At 43.2% G+C, this 23,443-nt stretch overlaps 1 protein-coding gene across 1 annotated transcript in view; it reads left to right on the plus strand.

The window, feature by feature from the left end:
* Nucleotides 1-982: 982 nt before the first annotated feature.
* Nucleotides 983-23,443, plus strand: part of tmco4 (transmembrane and coiled-coil domains 4) — a 108,911-nt gene continuing 86,450 nt past the window's right edge. Inside the window, exons 1-5 of the mRNA XM_063033180.1 lie at nucleotides 983-1,102; nucleotides 7,570-7,756; nucleotides 15,783-15,957; nucleotides 16,111-16,138; nucleotides 17,645-17,777. Coding sequence (XP_062889250.1) covers nucleotides 7,626-7,756; nucleotides 15,783-15,957; nucleotides 16,111-16,138; nucleotides 17,645-17,777 — 467 coding nt within the window. The 5' untranslated portion in view covers nucleotides 983-1,102; nucleotides 7,570-7,625. The remainder of the gene's footprint in view (nucleotides 1,103-7,569; nucleotides 7,757-15,782; nucleotides 15,958-16,110; nucleotides 16,139-17,644; nucleotides 17,778-23,443) is intronic.

Here is a 23,443-nt window from a genome sequence, read left to right on the forward strand (position 1 = left end):
GTGCCTTTGCAAATATGGGATCTCACTATGCATTCCAACATGACAAAGGTTACACAACTACTGTTGGCAGAATTTCAGATGGCGATGAGGAGGTGTACTGGAACGAAAGAGATCATCTGGTTGAGTGGTATCGCAACAACAACCTTGCTCTCAATGTCAGTAAGACCAAGGAATTGATTGTGGACTTCAGGAAGGGGAAGTCAAGGGAACACACACCGGTCATCATTATGGGATTAGAAGTGGAAGGGGTGAGCAGCTTCAAGTTCCTGGGTGTCAGCATCTCTGGGGATCTATCCTGGGCCCAACCTATTGATGCAGTTTCAAAGGAGGCATGAAAACGGCTGTACTTCATTAGGAGTTTGAGTAATATTGGTTTGTCACCAAAGACTCACGCAAATTTCTACCAATATACCACGGAGAGCATTCTAACTGGTTTTATCACCGTCTGGTATGGAGGGGCCACTGAACAGAATAAAAAAAACACTTCAGAAAGTTGTAAACTCTGCCAGCTCCATCATGGGAACTAGCCTCCCCAGCACCCAGGACACCCTCAAAAGGCCATGACTCAAAAAGGCGGCATCTATCATTACGGACCCCCATCACCCAGGACATGCCCTCTTGCCATTGCTACCATCAGGAAGGAGGTACAGGAGCCTGAAGACACACAGTCAATGTTTCAGGTACAGCTTCTTCCCCTCTGCCGTCAGATTTCTGAAAGGACAATGAACCCGTGAACACTACCTCACTACCTTTTTGGCTCTCTTTCTGCACTTCCATATACTTGCTATTTTAGTTTACAGATTTTTATTATTATGTATTGCAATACACTGCTGCCACAACAGAACAATTTTCACGAGATAGGCCAGTGATAGTCTACCTGATTCTTTTCCACGCAAACCAACCCCCACCCCGACTCCATTTCCGCCAAAGTGTGCTTGCGACGTCAGGCGCCGTCAGGAAAAGACAGGCGCTACCGAAGTGCAACTTCTCATCGTCACGCTCGGGCACGGGCACGGGCACGGGATCGGGATCGGGAGGCGCGCTCCCGCGCCTGGCAAGCGGCACCGCGTGAGGGTGGAAGCCGACCCGAGGCCTCGCGCAGGTAAGAGGGGGCGCCGGCGGTCCGAGTCCCCGCCGCGGGCCGCAGCTCAGGCCGCGGAGGCTCCCCACCCGGTCCCTCCCTCCGTAAAAGCGCCTTCATACCGGAAGCTCAGCGGGGCAACATTTGGTACCATTTACTCCACGGGGCAAAAGTACACCCTGCCCGGGACCCGCTTTCCTCAGAAGAACCCCTGTCACACCACTAACTCCAGTTCGTCTTGAGTGAAACTTGTCTCCAGTATATCCGTTACTTTCACTGCGAAGACATATACTCTCTCAGGCGTAAGGAAGCCATTCGGCCCCTCAGGTCAATGTCAGGGAGCAGAACCCTCTCCTTATTTCTTTGCACCCCTGCTGCCATCAAACACGTGCGCTTCTTCTAACCTTTGATCTTTAAGTGGTCATTTACAGTATGTCCCATGTCCTCTGACACCAGGGGAAAATGGCGTGCCTAGTGGAAATTTGCTTAGTCACAGAATGAAATTACAGAAGGTGCCCAATGTCAAGATCATATCTGGGCCCCTTGGAGTAGTGAGGCAGTGACACTAGCTGATCCACCACTGTGTTGTCTTATAATAAACATCTCTGACTATATCTGTCTCTTCAGCCAGTTTAAGTTGGGGATCGTAAATGAACAGCCCTTTTCAACTACAGCCACAAATTCTCAATTGGATTGAGGTCTGGACTTTGACTTGGGCATTCCAGGACATTAACTTTGTTTGTTTTTAAGCCATTCCCATGTAGTTTTGGCTTTATGCTTGGGGTCATTGTCTTGCTGGAAAACAAATCTTCTCCCAGGTCGCAGTTCTCTTGTAGACTGCATCAGGTTTTCCTCCAGGATTTTCCTGCATTTTGCTGCATTTATTTTATCCCCTACCTTCACAAGCCTTCCAGGGCCTGCTGCAGTGAAGCATCCCCACAGCATGATGCAGCCACCACCATGCTTCACGGTAGGGATGGTGTGTTTTTGATGATGTGTGTTGTTACAGCGTTTAGTCTGATGGCCAAAAAGCTCAATTTTGGTTTCATCAGACCATAGAACCTTCTTCCAGCTGACTTCAGAGTCTCCCACATGCCTTTTGGCAAAACCTAGCCAAGATTTCATGTGAGTTTTTTTCCTCAACAGTTGTTTTCTCTTTGCCACTCTCCTATAAAGCTGTGACTGGTGAAGCACCCAGACAACAGTTGTTGTATGCGCAGTCTCTCCCATCTCAGCCACTGAAGCTTGGAACTCTTCCCGAGTTGTCATAGGTCTCTTGGTAGCCTCTCTCACTAGTCCCCTTGTATGGTCACTCAGTTTTTGAGGACGGCCTGCTCTAGGCAGATTTACAGTTGTACCATATTCTTTCTATTTCTTGATGATTGACTTTACTGTACGCCACGGGATATTCAGTGACTTGGAAATTTTCTTGTATCCATCTACCGACTTGTGCTTTTCAAAAATCTTTTCATGGAGTTCTTTTGTCTTCATGGTGTAGTTTTTGCCAGGATACTGACAGCAGTTGGGCCTTCCAGATGCAGGTGTATTTTTACTACAATCAATTGAAACACCTTGTCTGTATCTTGTTTTATGGCGGTTGGCATCCAGCTTAATGGTGCATTACCGCCACCTTCTGCTCCAGAATGTGCACTAGACATACATTCTAAATCCCATTGAAACACCTTGACTGCACACAGGTCTCCAAAAACAGATCTCAATTTAACTAATTATGTGACTTCTAAAACCAATTGGCTGCACCAGTGATGATTTGGTGTGTCGTATTAAAGGGTGTGAATACTTATACAATCAATTATTTTGTATTTTATATTTGTAATTAATTTAGATCACTTTATAAAGATCTGTTTTCACTTTGACACAAAAGAGTCCTTTTCTGTTGATCAGTGTCAAAAAAGCCAAATTAAATCCACTGTGATTCAATGTTGTAAAACATTAAAACTTGCAGGGGTGGGGGGTGAATATTTTTTGTAAAATACTGTAGCTTTGAGGCTTTCAGCTGCAGCTACTTTGTTAAAGAGATAAACATTAAGGATTCAAGATCCCTATTGTGTAATTAGAGGAACAATAAGCCCACTGGTAAAATGTGCCCTGTGGGGCATTGACTTGAGGTGATTTTGAGGTCTGAGTAATAGTGAGCGGGTACAGAGGAACAGCTTAGCTCCTATTGGATTACTGCACAATGCTGCTGGGTTAATACATTAATAAAAGCATTGTCTTGCATAGCAAGGTGAAGCTTGCTGTAGAGTTGTTTAGGAGCAATAGATGCATATGTATTGATTTTGGAGCAATTCAGACAGTCATAGTCATACTTTATTGATCCTGGGGGAAATTGGTTTTCATTACAGTCGCACCATAAATAATAAATAGTAATAAAACCATAAATAGTTAAATAGTAATGTGTAAATTATGCCAGTAAATTATGAAATAAGTCCAGGACCAGCCTATTAGCTCAGGGTGTCTGACCCTCCAAGGGAGGAGTTGTAAAGTTTGATGGCCACAGGCAGGAATTACTTCCTATGACGCTCTGTGTTGCATCTCGGTGGAATGAGTTTCTGGCTGAATGTACTCCTGTGCCCAACCAGTACATTATGTAGTGGATGGGAGACATTGTCCAAGATGGCATGCAACTTAGACAGCATCCTCTTTTCAGACACCACCGTGAGAGAGTCCAGTTCCATCCCCACAATATCACTGGCCTTACGAATGAGTTTGTTGATTCTGTTGGTGTCTGCTACCCTCAACCTGCTGCCCCAGCACACAACAGCAAACATGATAGCACTAGCCACCACAGACTCGTAGAACATCCTCAGCATCGTCCGGCAGATATTAAAGGACCTCAGTCTCCTGAGGAAATAGAGACGGCTCTGACCCTTCTTGTAGACAGCCTCAGTGTTCTTTGACCAGTCCAGTTTATTGTCAATTCGTATCCCCAGGTATTTGTAATCCTCCACCATGTCCACACTGACCCCCTGGATGGAAACAGGGGTCACCGGTACCTTAGCTCTCCTCAGGTCTACCACCAGCTCCTTAGTCTTTTTCACATTAAGCTGCAGATAATTCTACTCACACCATGTGACAAAGTTTCCTACTGTAGCCCTGTACTCAGCCTCATCTCCCTTGCTGATGCATCCAATTATGGCAGAGTCATCTGAAAACTTCTGAAGATGACAAGACTCTGTGCAGTAGTTGAAGTCTGAGGTGTAAATAGTGAAGAGAAAGGGAGACAAGACAGTCCCCTGTGGAGCCTCAGTGCTGCTGATCACTCTGTCGGACACACAGTGTTGCAAGCACACGTACTGTGGTCTGCCAGTCAGATAATCAAGAATCCATGACACCAGGGAAGCATCCACCTGCATCGCTGTCAGCTTCTCCCCCAGCAGAGCAGGGCGGATGGTGTTGAACGCACTGGAGAAGTAAAAAAACATGACCCTCACAGTGCTCGCTGGCTTGTCCAGGTGGGCATAGACACGGTTCAGCAGGTAGACGATGGCATCCTCAACTCCTAGTCGGGGCTGGTAGGCGAACTGGAGGGGATCTAAGTGTGGCCTGACCATAGGCCGGAGCAGCTCCAGAACAAGTCCCTCCAGGGTCTTTATGATGTGGGAGGTCAATGCCACCGGTCTGTAGTCATTGAGGCCGCTGGGGCGCGGCGTCTTCGGCACAGGGACAAGGCAGGATGTCTTCCACAGTACAGGAACCCTCCGGAGCCTCAGGCTTAGGTTGAATACATGGTGAAGTACTCCACATAGCTGAGGGGCACAGGCTTTGAGCATGCTGGTACTGACACCATCCGGTCCTGCAGCCTTGCTTGGGTTGAGACGTTTCAGCTGTCTTCTCACCTGTTCACCTGTTCACCGTGGTGGTTTTGTGTGGGGAAGGGGTATAGTCATAAGAGCAGGGTGGGGGGACTGTGAGGAGAGGTAGGAGGGGAGAGAGAGTGGAATATGTGTTGGTTGGGGTCCGACAACAGATGGCTCGTGGGGGATGGGCAGGGGCCACAATGTCAAATCTGTTAAAGAACAGGTTAAGTTCGTTGGCCCTGTCCACACTGCCTTCAGCCCCTCTGTTGCTAGTTTGCCGGAACCCAGTGGTGGTCCTCATCCCCCTCCAGACCGCTCTCATGTTGTTCCGCTGGAGTTTCCACTCAAACTTCCTCCTGTACCTGTCTTTAGCCTCCCTGATCCTGACTTTCAGGTCACTCTGTATTGCCCTCAGCTCCTCCCTATTTCCATCTCTAAACGCCCTCTTTTTAGCGTTCAGGATGTCCTTAATGTCCTTTGTCACCCATGGCTTGTTATTTGAATAACAAAGGACAGTTCTTGTCGGAACATTGCAGTCCACACAGAAGTTGACGTAATCAGTGATGCACTCTGTGAGCCCAACAATATCCTCTCCATGTGGCTCCAGCGATGTGTGTCATAGGGACGAGAGATGGTAAAGATCGGAATGTAACTGCATTCACATTAAAATTACATGTACAATTGTTGACTCGGAGTCTGGATGAAGAGGTACCAAAATAGCTATTGTTGAATGCCACAGTAACATGTAGACAGATGCAAGCTGACTGATAGATTTGTAAAAATACAATTAAATGTCTGCCAGAGCAGCAAAAAAAACCTTGCCTTCCAGTCCTGCTTACTTGTTAGCATCACACACCGAATGCTGGAGGAACTCAGCAGGCCAGACAGCATTTATGGAAAAGAGTAAACAGTCGACATTTTGGGCCGAGGGTGGCAGGGAGGATCTCAGCCAAAAAGTCTTTCTGCCTGGCCTGCTGAGTTCCTCCAGTGTTCTGTGTGTGTGTTGCTTTGGATTTCCAACATCTGCGGATTTTCTCTTGTTTGTGATGCTTGTTATATCAGCTCTTTATTGCATAATGAGTGTACTTTGAATCTTGAATTTACACTTTCCAAACCGGCGAAAGGAACTTTTTTTTTAAATAGAAGGCACAGTTATATGTTTTGGGGATTCTCTTATTTGTATCTTTTTGCTTGGAGATAGCCTTTATCTCTCGCAATTGTTAACATTGAATAATAATCAGCTTGAGTGAGGCCTGGTACAAAACATTATGCAAAAGTCACCTTGGCAGGGCTCTAGTCCAATGTCTGAGAGAGAAGGCCACTCTGTGGGTTCAGGCTTACTTCAGTGACTGAGTGCATACTCAAACAAAAACTGCAGGGGAAGATAGAAGGGGCAGTGCCCGTCAAATCAAATTCCTGGGGGGATTCTTAGGCAGATGTTAAAGGACACATACAGTAGCACTATTCAATAATGGAGGAATTCTATTGCTTTCCTGCCCAGTGAGAAATAATTCATTTTACACAACTGTTTGTGAAACTTTGCTGTGTGCGGATTGACTGCAGCATTTTCTAGACTAGAGCAGTGACCATACTTTTTCTAAGTATTTAATTGGGTGTTAAATATTTTAGCATGTCCTAAGTGAAAATATTCAATATTTACAATCTATGGGCTTCTATTAATAATCTTCAATATTTAGTCCTTGAATTAATCTGGAATTAGTATTTGGTTATAACCGACAAACTAGAATCCGTGTCCTTGAAAGTGTGAATATTCTTGTTTAGTTGGAGAAATTTTTAACAACTCTCCCAAGAGGGATACTGTCAACTGCCTTTTTTCAATCTCAAAGCTTATTTGAGCTGATTTATCAACCAAGTAATCCCCTTCTCAATGTCAGACCATCTTCATGCAGCCAAGAAGCAATTGTGTTCTTAGAAATTACTTGTAACTTTATCGTACTCAAGGGGAGGTGCAGCATCTTTAGTTTTTTTAAAAAATCTTTCATAAGTAATGAAAAGATTTGGGTATCAGGCTAATACAACTTGTTATCAAGTTGTGGAGTTTTTAGCCTCATTTTGAGTAATACTCTCTACAGTTGGATCATATTTCATACTCAGCTGCAACCTATCTGTGAATTTGAAGGTCATAACCATGCAAAGTTAATGAACAACACTCCAAGTGTTTTGTGACCTTAAGTTTGAAGAACATTATAAGAAGCTGCCTCTTCTTTTGTTTGCCATGCAAGAGGTTAGTGTGCATGTTTCTCAAACTGGATGGAAAATTTTATTGTGGAACATTATGTTCTTAAAAATCTAATTAAAAGCCTGGTATTGAGGAATTCATGTGACATTTTAAGCACTAAGATCAAAGTTTACGCCATTGTTTTTGTTAGGTTAGCCATTATTTTATTTAATGACAATCTGGAAGGGTTTGATTTTTTTTGAAGTATATAGTATGCATTTTGAGGTGGTCTTTATTTATGGTGATCAATACTTTGTAGACAGCAGCTGTCAACATGGAAGCTGTGTTATGTGCTGCACTACCTATGCAGAGCGATAATTAAGAGTGATTTACTGTTGCCATTTCATTGCAGAATGGTCAGGAATTATTGCTTCATTGTTTCTGGTATTCCTTATTCGCACTTTATTTAAGGCAGGTTTTTCTCCCAACAGCAACTGAAAATGAATAGGTAATTGATGAAGACTTTACGGCTCAGGGATCTGTGAAGATGAGCACTTTAAGTGAAGGAAAAGAACCACTGGAGTTGGTTGGCCAACTGCTAAGTGAACCAGGACAATTCGCGTATGGCGGCCTGTGTGGTGTTACGCTTTCATTACTGTTTCCTGGAGAGGAGCACAGGTCAGTTCCGTTATGCAAGTCACTAATGCTCAGCAAATTTTTACTCAAATGTCTTCCTTTAGCATTTGTCATTTATACACTTACAGCAGAGACTATGAGCTAGCAATGAGAAGATGGACTTCTTGCTTTCCCTCCTCTCATTAGCCCTAGAGCACAGATGTTACATAGCTTAACTGCTGCCCTAACAGATAATGTGGTATGGACCAGAGATGGAACTCAATAGAAATCCAAATGTGGAGCCTCTGTGTCAGTACTTTGGAATTGTGAAGATTTTCATTTGGCCAAGTACTGACCATCTGTATGGCCCAATAGTAGCCATAGGTAAATTGCTGATGTCTGAATGTTTGCTGATAGAATCCTCAAGTTGAACTCACTTTGAAGGTTCATTTTAGTTCAGAGAATGTACACAGAATGCAACCTGCAATTCTTACTCTCACAGACATCCACAAAACAAGAAACCCCATAGAATGAATGACAGAAACATCAAAGCCCTAAAGCACCCCCACCCTCTCCCTTCACACAAGCAGAAGCATCAACCGTCCCTCTCCCCCTCACTTAGGCCAGCAGAAACACCCCCCCCCACCATGCGATCAACAGCAAAAACCCCCAAAGGGACCTCGATCAAGAGTCCATAACCCAACATTTCGGAATCTCAGAAAGGCTCTCCCTTTCTATCAAGGGAGAGAGCGGTTGCTCCTGCAACTACGATAGTGGACACTAGCACTCGAAGTTTCAATCTTCTGTGTTGCTTTTCCAAGCTCAAGGGCCAAATGGCTCTCGTTCTCTGTCAATATAGAGAGAGAGATTGCTCGAGTACAGGGGCCGCCTTCTGACAGCAGCCGGTGATTCGCAAACACACCGCCTGCTGTCTCGATGTTTCAGTCAGCCACAACGCTTCAGTTGGCGAAGTCAACGAGGAACCGGATCATCCACAGGGCCGCTCCCTGAGGGCACACAGCTTCCAGGCTGCTCCTGGAGAGAGTGAAGTGCAGGCTGCACAGCCGATCCAAAAGCCCACTTACTGGGAGTCTACACTGTTGCATGACAATCCTCTATATGCTTGTTGTACTCCTGTTACTTATCAGGAAGAACCAACAAATCAAGAAAAAATAAAAGTTTTCCCCACCTGCTAGGCCGTCATCAGCATCTTTTATCACCATTCAAAGTTGCTTAAATACTTTTAAACCCGATGCAGAGAAGTTTTCTGGCACACTTCTTCTGGAAAACTCTCACGCATTCATAAACCACATCTGCAGAAATCATGACAGATGTGGATGCTTAATAAACACTTCCCGTTACAGAACTGTTGTCACATTGAGCAGACCATGAAACTGATGATGACAGTGCATGACTCATAAATACAAAGGACACATCAGTGGACTGCACTCCTCCTTTCCATTTCTAATTAATTGGCTCCACTACTTGAGGATAAATTGCAGTTCTTGCTATACACCAACCAGATACTGAGCACCTGCATTCAGTTTTAGTGGACATGCATTTTGTGCAAAGACCCCTACACTTCATCTGTTTTCAACATCTGCTGACATGACGGTAGTTGGCATTGTAATTAGTGCGGATAGAATCATAGAGCTGCAAATTGATACCATTCGGTTAAAGCAAATGAACTAGACTCTGGCAGAACGAAGTTTCATTCTGGACAAGTGTGAAACCATCCACTCCAGTCCATAAAAGAGAGAAATCAGTCCACCTTCTAAATAGTGAAAGCTAGTAACTATTGTAAGTACATAGAGGCATTTTAACTCTATGCTGTTAAAATACAGAGCAGTGTGGAAAATGATGAAGCAGCTGTATTCTAAACACAAAATACTCTGCAGATGCTGGGGTCAAAGCAACACTCACAACATGCTGGAGGAACTCAGCAGGTCGGGCAGCATCCGTGGAAAAGATCGGTCGACGTTTCAGGCTGGAACCCTTCATCAGGACTGTAGGGGGAAGGGGCAGAGGCCCTATAAAGAAGATGGGGGGAGGGTGGGAAGGAGAAGGCTAGTAGGTTCCAGGTGAAAAACCAGTAAGGGGAAAGATAAAGGGGTGGGGGAGGGGAAGCAGGGAGGGGATAGGCAGGAAAGGTGAAGAAGGAATAGGGGAAAACACAGTGGGTAGTAGAAGGAGGCGGAACCAAGAGGGAGGTGGTAGGCAGCTGGGGGAGGGGGCAGAGTGACATAGGGATAGGGAAAGGGAGAGGGAGGGAAGTACCAGAAGTTGGAGAGTTCTATGTTCATACCAAGGGGCTGGAGACTACCTAGACAGTATATGACGGTATAGATGGTTTACTTCCAAGTGAGGCAACACTTCACTTGTGAGTTTGTTGGGGTCATCTATTGCATCCGGTGCTCCCGGTGCGGCCTCCTCTACATCGGTGAAACCCGACGCAGATTGGGGGACCGCTTCGTCGAGCACCTCCGCTCCACCGCCAAAACAGACAGGATCTCCCAGTAGCCACCCACTTCAACTCTGCTTCCCACTCCCATTCAGATATGTCCATACCTGGCCTCCTGTACTGCCATGATGAGGCTAAACTCAGGTTGGAGGAGCAACAACTCATATACCCCAGTTGGATCATACCTGCAGTACTGTGCACCACACCTTTAGAAAGATGTACAACAAGTTACAGCATTGGAGCATGGATTTGTTAGGATAATACCTGTATTCTCCTGGTTAAATTGCAGAGTGAGAGCACACAAATTAATATTTAATTCCTTGGAATTTGCAAGGATGTAGGGTAAGTTTTTTTCCCACTAGTTCAAAACCTAGAACTAAGGCAGGAAACACTTCCTCATGTACAGGGTAGTAAAAGTACTAATTTCTTCAGCCTGCTAGTTGATTCTGGAGAAATTGCTAAATTTGAAACTGACATCAGTAGATGTCCTACGGAATTTTGGACAAAGCATTGAGGCATTAGCGTGGATCTCATGAATAGCGAAATCGCTTTGAGGAGCCAAATGAGTTACTGCCACTTCATTAGATAAGTCCAATACCTAATAAAGTGGCCACTAAGTGTATGTCTGTGGTCTTCTGCTGCTGTAACCCATCCACTTCAAGTTTCGACATGTTGTGCATTCAGAGATGCTCTTCTGCACACCACTGTTGTAACCTGTAGTCGTTTGAGTTACTGTCATCTTCCCATCAGCTTGAACCAGTCATAGAGTCATAGAAATGTACAGCATAGAAACAGGCCGTGCAGCCCATCTAGTCTGTGCCAAACCATTTAAGCTACCTCGTCCCACGTCCCATTGACCTACTTCTGGGACCATCGCCCTCCATACCCCTACCATCCATGTATCTATCCAAACTTAAATGTTGAAATCAAGCTCACATACACCACTTGAACTGGCAGCTTGTTCCATACTCTCTTGACCCCCTTGAGTGAAGAAGTTTCCCCCTTTGTTCCCCTTAAACTTTTCACCTTTCAACCTTCCCCCATGTCCTCTAGTTGAAATTGAACCCAGCCTCAGTGGAGAAAGCCTGCTTGCATTTCCCTATCTATACACCTCGGAATTTTGTATACCTCTATCAAATCTCCACTCAATCTTCGACATTCCAAAGAATATAGTCCTAACCTATCCAATCTTTCCTTATAATTCAGGTCCTTCAGTCCTGGCAACATCCTTGTAAATTTTCTCTGGATTCTTTCATCCTTATTTACTTATATCTTTCTTGTAAATAGGTGGCTTAAACTGCGCACAATACTCCAAATTAGACCTCACCAAAGTCTCATTCAACTTCAAAGTAATGCCCTATCTCCTGTACTCAGTACTTAGATTTATGAAAGCCAGTGTGTCAAAAGCTTTCTTTATGACCCTATCTACCTGTGCCGCCACTTTCAATGATTTATAGACCTGTATTCCCAGATCCCTTTGTTTTACCGCACTCCTCAATGCCCTACCCTTCACTGTTTAAGATCTACCCTGGATGGCCCTACCAGAGTGCAACACCTTGCACTTGCCAGCATTTACTTCCATCAGCCACTTTTCCGCCCATTCTTTTCCAGCCAGTGCAGATCTCACTGGAAGCCAGGATTGCCTTCTTCACTGTCCGGTACACACCCAGTCTTGTTGTCATATGCAGATTCGCTGATCCAGTTAACTATATTATCATCCAGATCATTGATACAGATTACAAATAACAATAGACCCTGCACTGATCCTTGTGGCATTCCACTAGTCACAGGCTTCCAGTCAGAGAGGCAACATCTACTACCACATTCTGGCTTCTCCCACAAAGTCAATGTCTAATCCAATTTACAATCTCATCCTGGCTATTCTCCTCTGACCTTCCTAAATAACAAAGCATTTTTGCCTACAGAACTGCCGCCTATTGGATGTTTTGTGTTTTTTTGCACTATTCTCTGTAAACTCCAGACACTGTTATGCATGAAAATCTCAGGAGGTTGGCAGTTTCTGAGAAACTCAAACCACCCTATCTGGTATCTACAGTCATTCCACAGTTAAAGTCACTTGGTTCATATTTTTCCCCATTCTGATATTTGGTCTGAACAGCAACTGAACCTCTTGACCATGTCTGCATGCTTTTATGCATCTGAGCTATTGCCACATGATTGACTGGTTAGATATTTGCATTAATGAGCAGGTGTACATCATAAAATGAAAAATTTCCAGAGGTGCTTGGTAGTCCGATGAAGATCTGGCCAATGACCATGAGAGAATGTGTATTTATCCATACAATGGCATCCATTAGTATTTTGTATTTTGGATGTTCAATTTTGAACCCAGCTATTTGCATTTAACAAGTAAACAGCCTTTTTCACTGAAGTTGGATGCTATCAATATTAACCAAGGAAATCAATCTCAATAAAGGGCAATGCCTGTTGGAGCCGGATTAAATGAATTGTAGGAAAGAACCTAATTGATTTTGCTTCTCCCAATTAATTTTTGTTACTGAAATTTAAGACAGAGAGCATTGAATTGAGCTGGAGTTTGTTGGTATGTGTATCTTCAACATGTACCTCCTGGAGTATGCTGTTTTGTCTTTTACAAAGTTATTTTCTTTATTGCCATCTGGAGCTAATTCATTTTTTTGAGGGAAGTGGACTTTTGCTGGTATTGTTAAACTAGTTGGCATTTTCACCATTTCACATCACTAAAGTTGTGGAATTTCCATGGTTTCACTTTATTTCAGAATTCCAGAAGGTTCTAAATTGCTGCTTCATGCAGCTAATCAGATTTCAAATGGCAGGAAAATTTGCTAGAATGTCCTAACAGAAAATAGTTGTCATACTTTCAGCAGAAGGGTTGCCCTTCTCCAACTTCTCAGTCAGTGCTGTTGTGTACGGTTTAGGGTTAGATGAACCTTTGACCACAGTTCATTTCAGATTAGGTCTTTGTTTCTATTTGGGTGTTCATTCGCAACTGCTTATGAGTTACAAGCCTTCCCACGATTGTCAATATTTGAAGATATTGTATTTCGTTATGACTTAAAAGGAGGCCTTGTATCTTATTGAGTCTATTCTGATTTACAGAGCGATTCCATCAATCCCATTTCTCCTGTTGTTTCACATGTGCCTGTTAAATGTATTGAGTCCCCCACCAAACACGAGCACAAGGGGTAATTTCCAGTGCCCAATTAACCCAACAGCCAGCAGAAAAGGTCGACAATGAGAGCACCCAAGGGAAACCCATGAAGTTACAAAGACAACATGCAAACTGCATACACACAGCACAAGAGGTCAGAACTGAGCTAGATCACTGGGTCTGCAAAACAACAGCACTACCTGCAAACGAGCTCCCAAATATTGTGACGTGAACAAAATCACCGCAGGGACACTGAAGCTAGTGGATATAAAAGTGTTTATTTAACAAAAACCAGCAATAGGCATCTTAATTTGAGACACTCTTGGAAGAAGAGGTCCTCTCAACCCAGTATTACACAACAATGTATTTACAATGCTTCCTTTGAATTGCATATAGTTTTCAAACACCACCTTCACAACCACACTCCAGACTCCCAAAATGAGTGTTAATTTCCACTGACTTTAGTCCATATTCATGCACAGGCAGGCATCTGAGGTCTAATTGTTCTGAGCTGTGTTTCAAATTCAATCTGCAATCCACATTCAGATCTGAAGATTGGTTGCTGGTGAAATACCCTAACTCAGAATATGCCTTAACAAAGACAACATGCCAGCGCCATACAGCACAGGAGGTCAGAACGGAACTAGATCACTGGATCTCCAAAGCAACTGCACTACCTGCAAATCCACTGTGCCACTTTTCATGGCTTTTCAGTTTTATATTTAGATGTGAGAGATGCATGTGAACGTGAGTGAATTTGACACTGAATTGATGTAAAAGTATATAATGTATGTATACATTTCTGTGATCACACTTAGGCAAAGTTAACACTATGTCAAGGAATGTATATAAATATATACAGTACTATGCAAAAGTCTTAGGCACATATATATAGCTAAAGTGCCTAAGACTTGAGCACAGTACTGTGAGTATGTATGTATATGAGTGTGCATATATGTATGTGTGTATGTTGTATGATATTAAATTTGTAAATACACAGTGTTACGTAACCAACAACAATGAATATCAATCGAGACAGGTTATATAAAAACAACCAAACATTTATTAAACAGGGATAAACAATAAAAAAAAACCAAATGAAAATCTTAACCGGAAGTTAACCGCTATGCAGCCGTTCAACAAATCGTCACTCGGCACTGATTCTTAAAGCGTTAAATGCGAAAACAGTTCTTAAAGCGGTAAAGTCAGATATAGTTCTTAAAATGGTAAATTCGAAAGTCCAACAGATTTATACGTTCAGTTGGGAGAGACTTCTCTGGAGAAGGATTTCTTCATAGACGCGACTTTCCTGTTGGTTCTGTCCAAGGGATTCAAGATGCAGGAAATATACAGTTTAAAACAACTGACCTTAAATTCCAGAGAGCAAACCTTTGCATGAACTACCTTGCTCTTTTGGCAAGAGTTATCTATGATGCAGGTCACTACTCCTTCAACGAAGACTCAGTAAGGTGGATCCTTTGTTAAACTGCCGAATGATACCGACTCCTCTCAATTCTTCGGGTCCTGTACTTCGATAAAGTCTTCACTCTCCAATACTGCTGGAAAAAGGTACATCAACGCATCTAGCAAAAACTTCCAGTCCAGCACTATTGTACCTTGCAACAGAACGTAACAGCCGTTTTAAAAATGAAACTGCGTCATAAAAACAAATACGCAACAGAAACGGAGACACAGTACATTCTAGCTGGAAATCTAAAAACTAAAAACTAAACTGCGTCATTTGAGGTCTTCCCTTATATACCCGTGGTGCACATGTCATCACGTGACCTCACATCAGTGGGAAAATTACATCAGGTGACCCCCAAAAGACCATTACATCATTCTCACAAAAGAAATCACAGGTCTCCTTGAGGTATGTAACAACAGCGGCAATTTTATTAGGTTCTTGTACCCAATAAAGTGGCGTCTGAGTTCATAGTTCATAGTCTTCTGCTGCTTGATCCCATCCACTTGTGTGTTCAGAGGTGCTGTTCTGCACATTACTGTTCTAATGTGTGATTATTTCAAGTTAGTGTTGGCCTTCCTGTTAGCTTGAACCAGTCTGGTTATTCTCCTCTGACTTCCCTCATGAACTGCCGCTCACTAGATGTTTTTGTTTTTTTTACACACCATTCTCTGTAAAGTCTAGAAACTTGTGCATGAAAATCCCAGGAGATCAGCGGTTTCTGATATACCCAAAGCACCCTGTCTAATCCCAACAATCATTCCATGGTCAAAGTCACTTGATCACATTTCTTCCCCGTTCCTGTATTTGGTCTGAACAACAACTGAACCTCTTGACCATGCCTGCATGTTTTTATGCATTGAATTGCTACCGCATGATTAGTTGATGAGATGTTTGCATTGGTGAGCAGGTGCACCTATTAAAGTAGCCACTGTATATGTACATGTACTGAATTATAGATGTGTGAATCCTTTTAAAACAATTCACTAAATGTGTTTCTTTGGTTTTGTAGGCTGTTCAGAGTACAATTTATTGAAGGGCTTGTACAATGGTTGCAGCTGTCAGAATCTGTCTTGCCTGTCATGGAGGCCTTTACCAATGGAATGGGAGGGGAAGGTACTGACACATTTGCAGATGTGCTGCTCAAAGAACCAGCTTTAAAGGATAATCCAATCTTGATCACCCGGGTAAATGTTCTATGCAGTTAAATCTTCTGGCACACTGGGTAATTTTTCTTGAAGCCGTTTCTCTATTCGCATATTTCTACGCAAATGTCTGTGAAATATTTGTCTTCATGTTAGAAAAGTGCAAGAATTTAACTGATTTTGTTTTTGTTTCAGGATCTTGTTTCCTTTTCCCTAAAAGATGGTGAGTTCTGGATTCTGACTCTTGTCTCTAAATGTGTTGGACTGGAGTACTACTGCTTATGCATCCTATTACTCTCACACACCCTGTACTGAGTATTCAGTCCTTGTGATTTACCTGATGCACTTCTCCCCTGGGCCACAGCCTGACCTCCTGCTATCGAGATGCTTCTTCACTGCACTCCTTACAAATATGTTGAACTCTCCCTTCCTTTCTACCAGTCAGATGAGTAGCACAGATACCATTATCACTTCAGTCTAAAGCTACACAAATCATAAAAACATATGAGTTGAAGAAGGCCATTCAGCCCATTGTCGATTCCAAATTCAATCTTATTGGATCCCTGAATTAGAGAACAGTCAGATACAGGAGCAAAACACGAGGAAATCTGCAGATGCTGGAATTTCAAGCAACACACATAAAAGCTGCTGGTGAATGCAGCAGGCCAGGCGGCATCTCTAGGAAGAGGTACAGTCGACGTTTCGGGCCGAGACCCTTCATCAGGACTAACAGAAAGAAGAGCTAGTGAGAGATTTGAAAGTGGGAGGGGGAGGGGGAGATCTAAAATGATAGGAGAAGACAGGAGGGGGAGGGATGGAGCCAAGAGCTGGACAGGTGATTGGCAAAAGGGATATGAGAGGAGCATGGGACAGGTGGCCCAGGGAGAAAGAAAAGAGGGAGGGGGGGAAAAACCCAGAGGATGGGCAAGGGGTATAGTCAGAAGGACAGAGGGAGAAATCTCTTCAAATCTCTTACTAGCTCTTCCTTCGTTAGTCCTGACGAAGGGTCTTGGCCCGAAACGTCAACTGTACCTCTTCCTAGAGATGCTGCATGGCCTGCTGCGTTCACCAGCAACTTTGATGTGTGCTGCTGGTGTATACTACTTTTTACTTAGTACTCTGAGAGTACACAATGGCATATAGTGCTCCCTGCCCAGTGCCATTGATGCTTTGAAGCAGACTGTACCCTTTGTTCCCTAAATAGGACCTAGTACTGGCCGGTGGTGTAGTAGCATCTGCACTGGACTTCAAGGTGAGAGGTCCCGCCAGCTCCTTGCACGTTTCTCATCCATCCTGGTAAAAGAAACAGGTAAAGGGACTGCAAGGTTGCTGCCTGATGCGCCACGAGGCATGGAAAGGATCAACAAAGTTGGGCCTAGTGGCACCCAGTGTCCCACAGGATCATTTTTTACTTTCTTCTTTTCCTTCATTTTCGTTTGCTATTCGACTTGCACCATTAAGATGTGATCAACTGTGTCATAAAACCGGTAAGGTGCCATACGATGTTTCTGGTGTGTGGTGAGAAAAGTAGTGTAGAACTCGATGAACAGTCAATTCATACAATTGGTTGGTACTGGCCTTTGCAACTCCAGAAGGAAACTTCTACCTCAGTATCTGCAGAGCATACAAATTCAGAACAGTAATGACAATTTGACCAAATAGTGAACAGGAAGAATGGCTCTGTGCTTTGTTTATTTTTAATCAGTGTACAATTGTGTTTGCTTTGCAGGATACTATGATGCACGTGCAAGGGCTCTAATCCGTCACATCACGTGGCTGTTAAGAATTCCATTCGAAGAACTGGAGCTCTTTGAAGAATCATTGGTGGAGAGTCTAAAAGAATATAAAGAAAAAGACACAGAGTAAGAGACTTTATATATTTACAGTGTGTTTTATAACTGAGAGCCTAGTATAATTTTCTTCTTGTAGAACAAATCTTTAATTCATGATGATACCTGAATGGGTTAAAATAACTTCTTTGTAATTAAGGTCTATGATTCTCTCAAAATCTTTCAGTAGTACTTCACAGAGTGTATTGTCCCTGTGCTGGAGAAGAGATTTGGGGATGTTCCCTCACAGCAAATGGTCATTCTGCTCCTGCATGTGTCCATCAAATGTTGGTTTTCCTTCCTCTTTAGGGACAGATGAACCCTAATATATGTTTGTGAATTATTCTTTCAGTCATACTTTGTGATATCCATTTATAGTGGGGGCATGTGCCCAAATAAATCCACCTATAGATGAGGCTCCAGGCTTAAGAATGCACCCCCTTTCTTATTTCCTACATGTACACTCTCTCTGTTTATCAGTGAAATGATCAGCAAATCAACGATTGGTCTCCTCGTCCAGACACTTCATTAGATCCTGGTATTTTATGTTCAAGCTTCTAGGCTAATGATGCAGTATTTTAAAATAGATTATATTATTTCCTTTCTTGCTTTTCTATTTCATTGAATTTATCTTCATTCCTAGAGCAGGATTTAGCTGGTTTTGTTGCTATTGATTGATTTAATTTTGGCCAAAGCAGGCGAGAGCTTTGTCATACACATTCTATTTCCAACCCCAACCAACCGCCCACCCCCCCCTTCATTTAGTGCCTTACTACCTTTACCAACAGCTACCTGCGTATAACCTTTTCAGTGTTAGGCAAACAAGCATAAAATCTAATTAAATAAGCAGCAGGTTTATCACTCACCAATGCGAAGAGGTGTGTGTGTGTGTATTGTTGAGGTATAAGTCCGTGTGAGTGTGTTTCCGATAAATGCCATGTCTGAGGCAACCATCTGGTTTCCTTCGTATTAGAACGTTAACAGGTTGGAAGCCTCGGACAAGGCATCCATCAGAAACCACACACGGACTTGTATCCCAACAGTTACGGCCACCGTCATCCTTCCCAATGTTAAGCGGTTCTCTCTACTTTGATTAACTGAACGAAAACTATTTTGGACCTGGAGAGTCTCCCCAAGGAAGTAAGACGATTACGCATGACGTTCCTGCAGGATGGATATAAGGTGAAGGAAATCAATTGGGGGCCCTTAAAAGGGCCAACGGAAAAACCAAGAAGCCTAACAAGGAGGAACCCAACGCTACCGCCTGTCTGCCCTTTATTTCCACAGTTCCTGGAAGGATCGCCAGAATCCTGAAGAAATACCAGATTAATACCATCCACAAACCCATAAGGAAGCTCAAATCACAGCTTATGAGGGTCAGAGTTGACCTGGGACTTGGGATGGCTGGCGTTTACAGGATTCCCTGTGAATGTGGAGCAGCGTATGTTGGCCAGACGGGAGGCACGTGGAAACCCACATCAAGGACCACAGGAAGTACATCCATTTGTGTTGTCCGGAAAATTGGCAGGAGCAGAACATTGCATTCGCAATGGCCATAGGATTGACTTTGATGGCATAAAACTACAGTGCCACGCCAATGGATTTTGGGACCACCTGGGGAAGGAAGCCATTGAAATAAAACTAGCGGAAAAGAATTTTAACAAGGATTAAGTTCTTGCTTTAAGTAAGAACTGGAATTCGATTATAAACAAGGTGGGACAGTGGAAACCTGATTTGATGAGGACTAACCATTCAGGAGGAATGGACAATGGGAGTATAAATACCACCGGACTAGACATACCCAGGCATCAGCCCTGATGAAGATGGCGAGTTTGTCATCAAAACGTTGGTTATGATCGATACCTGTACCTGACTGGAAGCCCAAGAGGAGTTTGTTCGTCATAAAAGCCGGGAAAGCACTAGATCCATTTTCAGTGAATTTAATGTTTTTATTCTTTGAGGAAAACAAAGCGAGATCATCAAGTTGCCATAGTACCTATAAACATAGCAATGTTTAAGAGACATTTAGAGACACACGTGAATGGGCAGGGAATGAAGAGATATACAGCACATGCAGGCAGATGGATTAGTTTAGATTGATATCATGGTAGACACTGACATGGTAGGCGGAAGGATCTGTGCCTTTGCTGTCCTTTCTATGTCTGATAAAGCATAAATAATATCAGCTCCATAAAGCTCATTCATATCATTCACATCATTATATATATCTGGGTCAATAATGGTTGAGTTGTATGTGATTAGCTTCAATGAGCTGCTGTCTGTAGTCGTACACTCTAAATGCAGAATATATTTCCTCCCCTCCCTCTCCTTCACCATTCCTCATTCCTGTTTCCCCCCTCACCTCATCTCCTTACCTGCCCATCACCTCCCTCTGGTGCTCCTCGTCTTTCCCTTTCTTCTATGGTCTATCAGATTCCTCCTCCTCCAGCCATTTATCTCTTTCACCAATCAGCTTCCCAGCTCTTTACTTCACCCCTTCCCCTCTCCTGGTTTCACCTATCGCTGCCACCTTGTACTTCTTCGTACCCTCCCCCACCTTCTTAAACTGACCTCTCCCCTTCCATTCCGGTCCTGAACAAGGGTCTCAGCCTGAAACGATGACTGTTTACTCTTTTTTGTAGATGCTGCCTGGCCTGCTGAGTTCCTCCATTATTTTTGTGTGGGTGTGTGTGTTGCTTTGGATTTCTAGCACCTGCAGAAAGTCTCATGTTTATGACTCTGATTCAACCTTGCTCAAGCTCAACGATGAATATGAATTCAACATTAGCTCAGAAGCTGACCTGTAGCGTACAGGGAGAGTTGCTGTATGTTCTCTGCATATTTGTATGCGATTAAGAATTATTGCAATACCTTTAAGGAATCTTCGCTCTTTTCAATGTATATTTTCTCCAACCATTGACGTATTACAACCTAACCGCAATGATGAGTAAGGGATATTTAAAGCATAATGGCTATACGAAGCAATTTCTACAAAACTTGAAAAGCCGATTTATGCAACTAGCATCAGAACAGCAAAATCTCTCCTCAGTGATTTGAAAGGATTGATTAGCCCTTGGCCGAGTCTCACAGGTCCCTGTGAATAAAATGCAGTGTTCCTCCTTTCTCAGGAATCAAAATTCAAAGTAAATTTATTTTTAAAGTAAGCTTGTTACCATATACTGCCTTGAAATTTATTTTCTTGCAGGTGTTTGCAGGAAAGGAAAAAAGAAATACAATAGAAGTTTATGGAAAAATTATACATAGTAAGATGAAGACTGATAAACAACTGATGTGCAAAAGAAGGCAAACCGCAAATACAATTATAATGAGAACAAGTTGTAAAAGCCCTTGAAAGTAAACCTGTAGGTTGTAGAATCTGCTCAGAGTAGTGTTGACTGAAGTTATTCATGCCTGCTCAGAAGCCTCATGGTTGTAAGGTAATAACTGTTCCTGAACCTGGTCGTGTGGGACCTAAGGCTTCTGTGCCTCCTATCCAATGGTAGCAGTGAGAATTGGGCATAGTGTGGATGGTGGAAGTCTTTGATGATGGATAATGCTTTCTTGTGGCCTCACTTCATGTAAATGTCCTCACTGATAGGGAGGGCTTTGCCTGTGATGTACTGGGCTGCAGCCTTTTCCATTACTGGGCATTGGTGTTTCCATACAACCAGTTACGAAACTCTCCACCATACATCTGTTGAAGTTCTCAGAGTTTGTGGTGACATGCCAAATCTTTGCAAACTTCTAAGAAAGTAGAGGCGCTGCTGTTTGTTCTTTGTAATGACGTTTCTGTGCTGGTCCCAGGATCGATCCTGTGATATGTTGATGCTAAGGAATTTAAAGCTGCTGGTCCTCTCCACCTCCATTCCCCAATTGAAGACTGGCTCGTGGACCTCTGACAACTTTAGTTTTTGCTGATGTTGAGTGAGAGGTTGTTGTGATGCTCCTCAATCAGATTTTCAATCTCTCCCAGAGTATACAGATTCATCACCACTGTGGATTCAGCCAACAACATTGGCGTTGTCCACAAACTTAAATACGGTATAGGAGCTGTATTTAGCCACATAATCAGAGGTATAAAGTGCGTAGAGCGGGGGCTACACACACAGCCCCGTGGTGCACCTATGCTGATAGCTGGTGTGGAGGAGATGTTGTTGCCAATCCACAATGGTCTGTCAGTAAGTACAGTACTCAAAGTGTTATATCTCAATGCATGGAGCATAAGAAATAAGGTGGACGATCTTGCTGCACTTTTACAGATTGTCAGGTATGATGTTGTGACCATCACTTAATTGTGGTTGAAGGATGATTGTAGTTGGGAGCTAAATGTCCAAGGTTACATGCTGTATTGGAGGGATAGGAAGGTAGGCAGAGGAGGAGGTGTGGTTCTACTGGTAAAGAATGGCATCAAATCATGGGATCGGAAGATGTTGAATCCTTGTGGGTTGAGTTCAGACACTGCAAGGGTAAAAGTACCCTGATGGCAGTTATATACAGGACCCTCAACGGTAGCTGGGATGTGGACCACAGATTACAACAGGATATAGAAAAGGCTTGTCAAAAGAGCAATGTTATGATAGTCATGGGAGATTTCAATGTGCAGGTCGATTGGGGAAAATATGGTTGATAAGGGAACTGGAAGGGAGTTTGTTGAATGCCTTCAAGATGGCTTTTTAGAGCAGTTTGTCATTGAGCCTACTAGAGGATCAGCTATACTGGATTGGGTGTTATGTAATGAACTGGAAGTGATTAGGAAGCTTAAGGTAAAAGAACTCTTGGGAGGCAGTGATCACAATATGATTGAGTTCAACTTGAAATTTGACAGGGAAAAAGTACAGTATGACATATTAGTATTTCAGTGGATTAAATGAAATTACAGTGGTATGAGAGAAGAGTTGGCCAAAGTAAACTGGAAGGAGATGCTAGCAGGGATGATAGCAGAGCAGCAATGGGATGAGTTTCTGCGAAAAATGAGGAAGGTGTAAGATAGATGTATTCCAGAAAGCCTGACCTCAGTGGTTGGGAAGATGTAGTTATTTGTTAAGGATGAGGTTATGGAGTACTTGGTGACACAGGACAAGACAAGACAAAGTCAGCATGGTTTCCCTAAGAGAAAATCTTGCCTGATGGACTTGTTGGAATTCTTTGAGGAGATTGCAAGTAGGATAGTCAAGAGGATGTTGTATATTTGGACTTTCAGAAGAGCTTTGACAAGGTGCCACACATGAGGCTGCTTACCAAGTTAAGAGCACATGATATTACAGGAAAGTTATGGCAAGGTTAGAGCATTGGCTGATTGGCAGGAGGCACCGAGTGGGAATAAAAGGATCTTTTTCTGGTTGGCTGCCAGTGACTAGTGGTGTTCCTCGGGGGTCGGTGTTGGGACCACATTTTATCTCTATATCAATGATGTAGATGATAGAATAGATGGCTTTGTTGCCAGGTTTGCAGATGATACGAAGATTGGTGGAGGGCAGGTGGTGTTGAGGAAACAGATAAGCTGCAGAAGGGCTTAGACCAATTAGGAGAATGGGCAAGAGAGTGGCAAACGAAATACAGTGTTGGAAAATGCATGGTCATGTACTTTGGTAGAAGAACTAAATGTGCAGACTATTTTCTAAATGGAGAGAAAATCCCAAAATCTGAGATGCAAAGGGACTTGGGAGTCCTTGTGCAGAATACTAAAAGTTAATTTGCAG

This window comes from Mobula hypostoma, chromosome 25, assembly GCF_963921235.1.
Source record: "Mobula hypostoma chromosome 25, sMobHyp1.1, whole genome shotgun sequence".
Classification (NCBI taxonomy): domain Eukaryota; kingdom Metazoa; phylum Chordata; class Chondrichthyes; order Myliobatiformes; family Myliobatidae; genus Mobula; species Mobula hypostoma.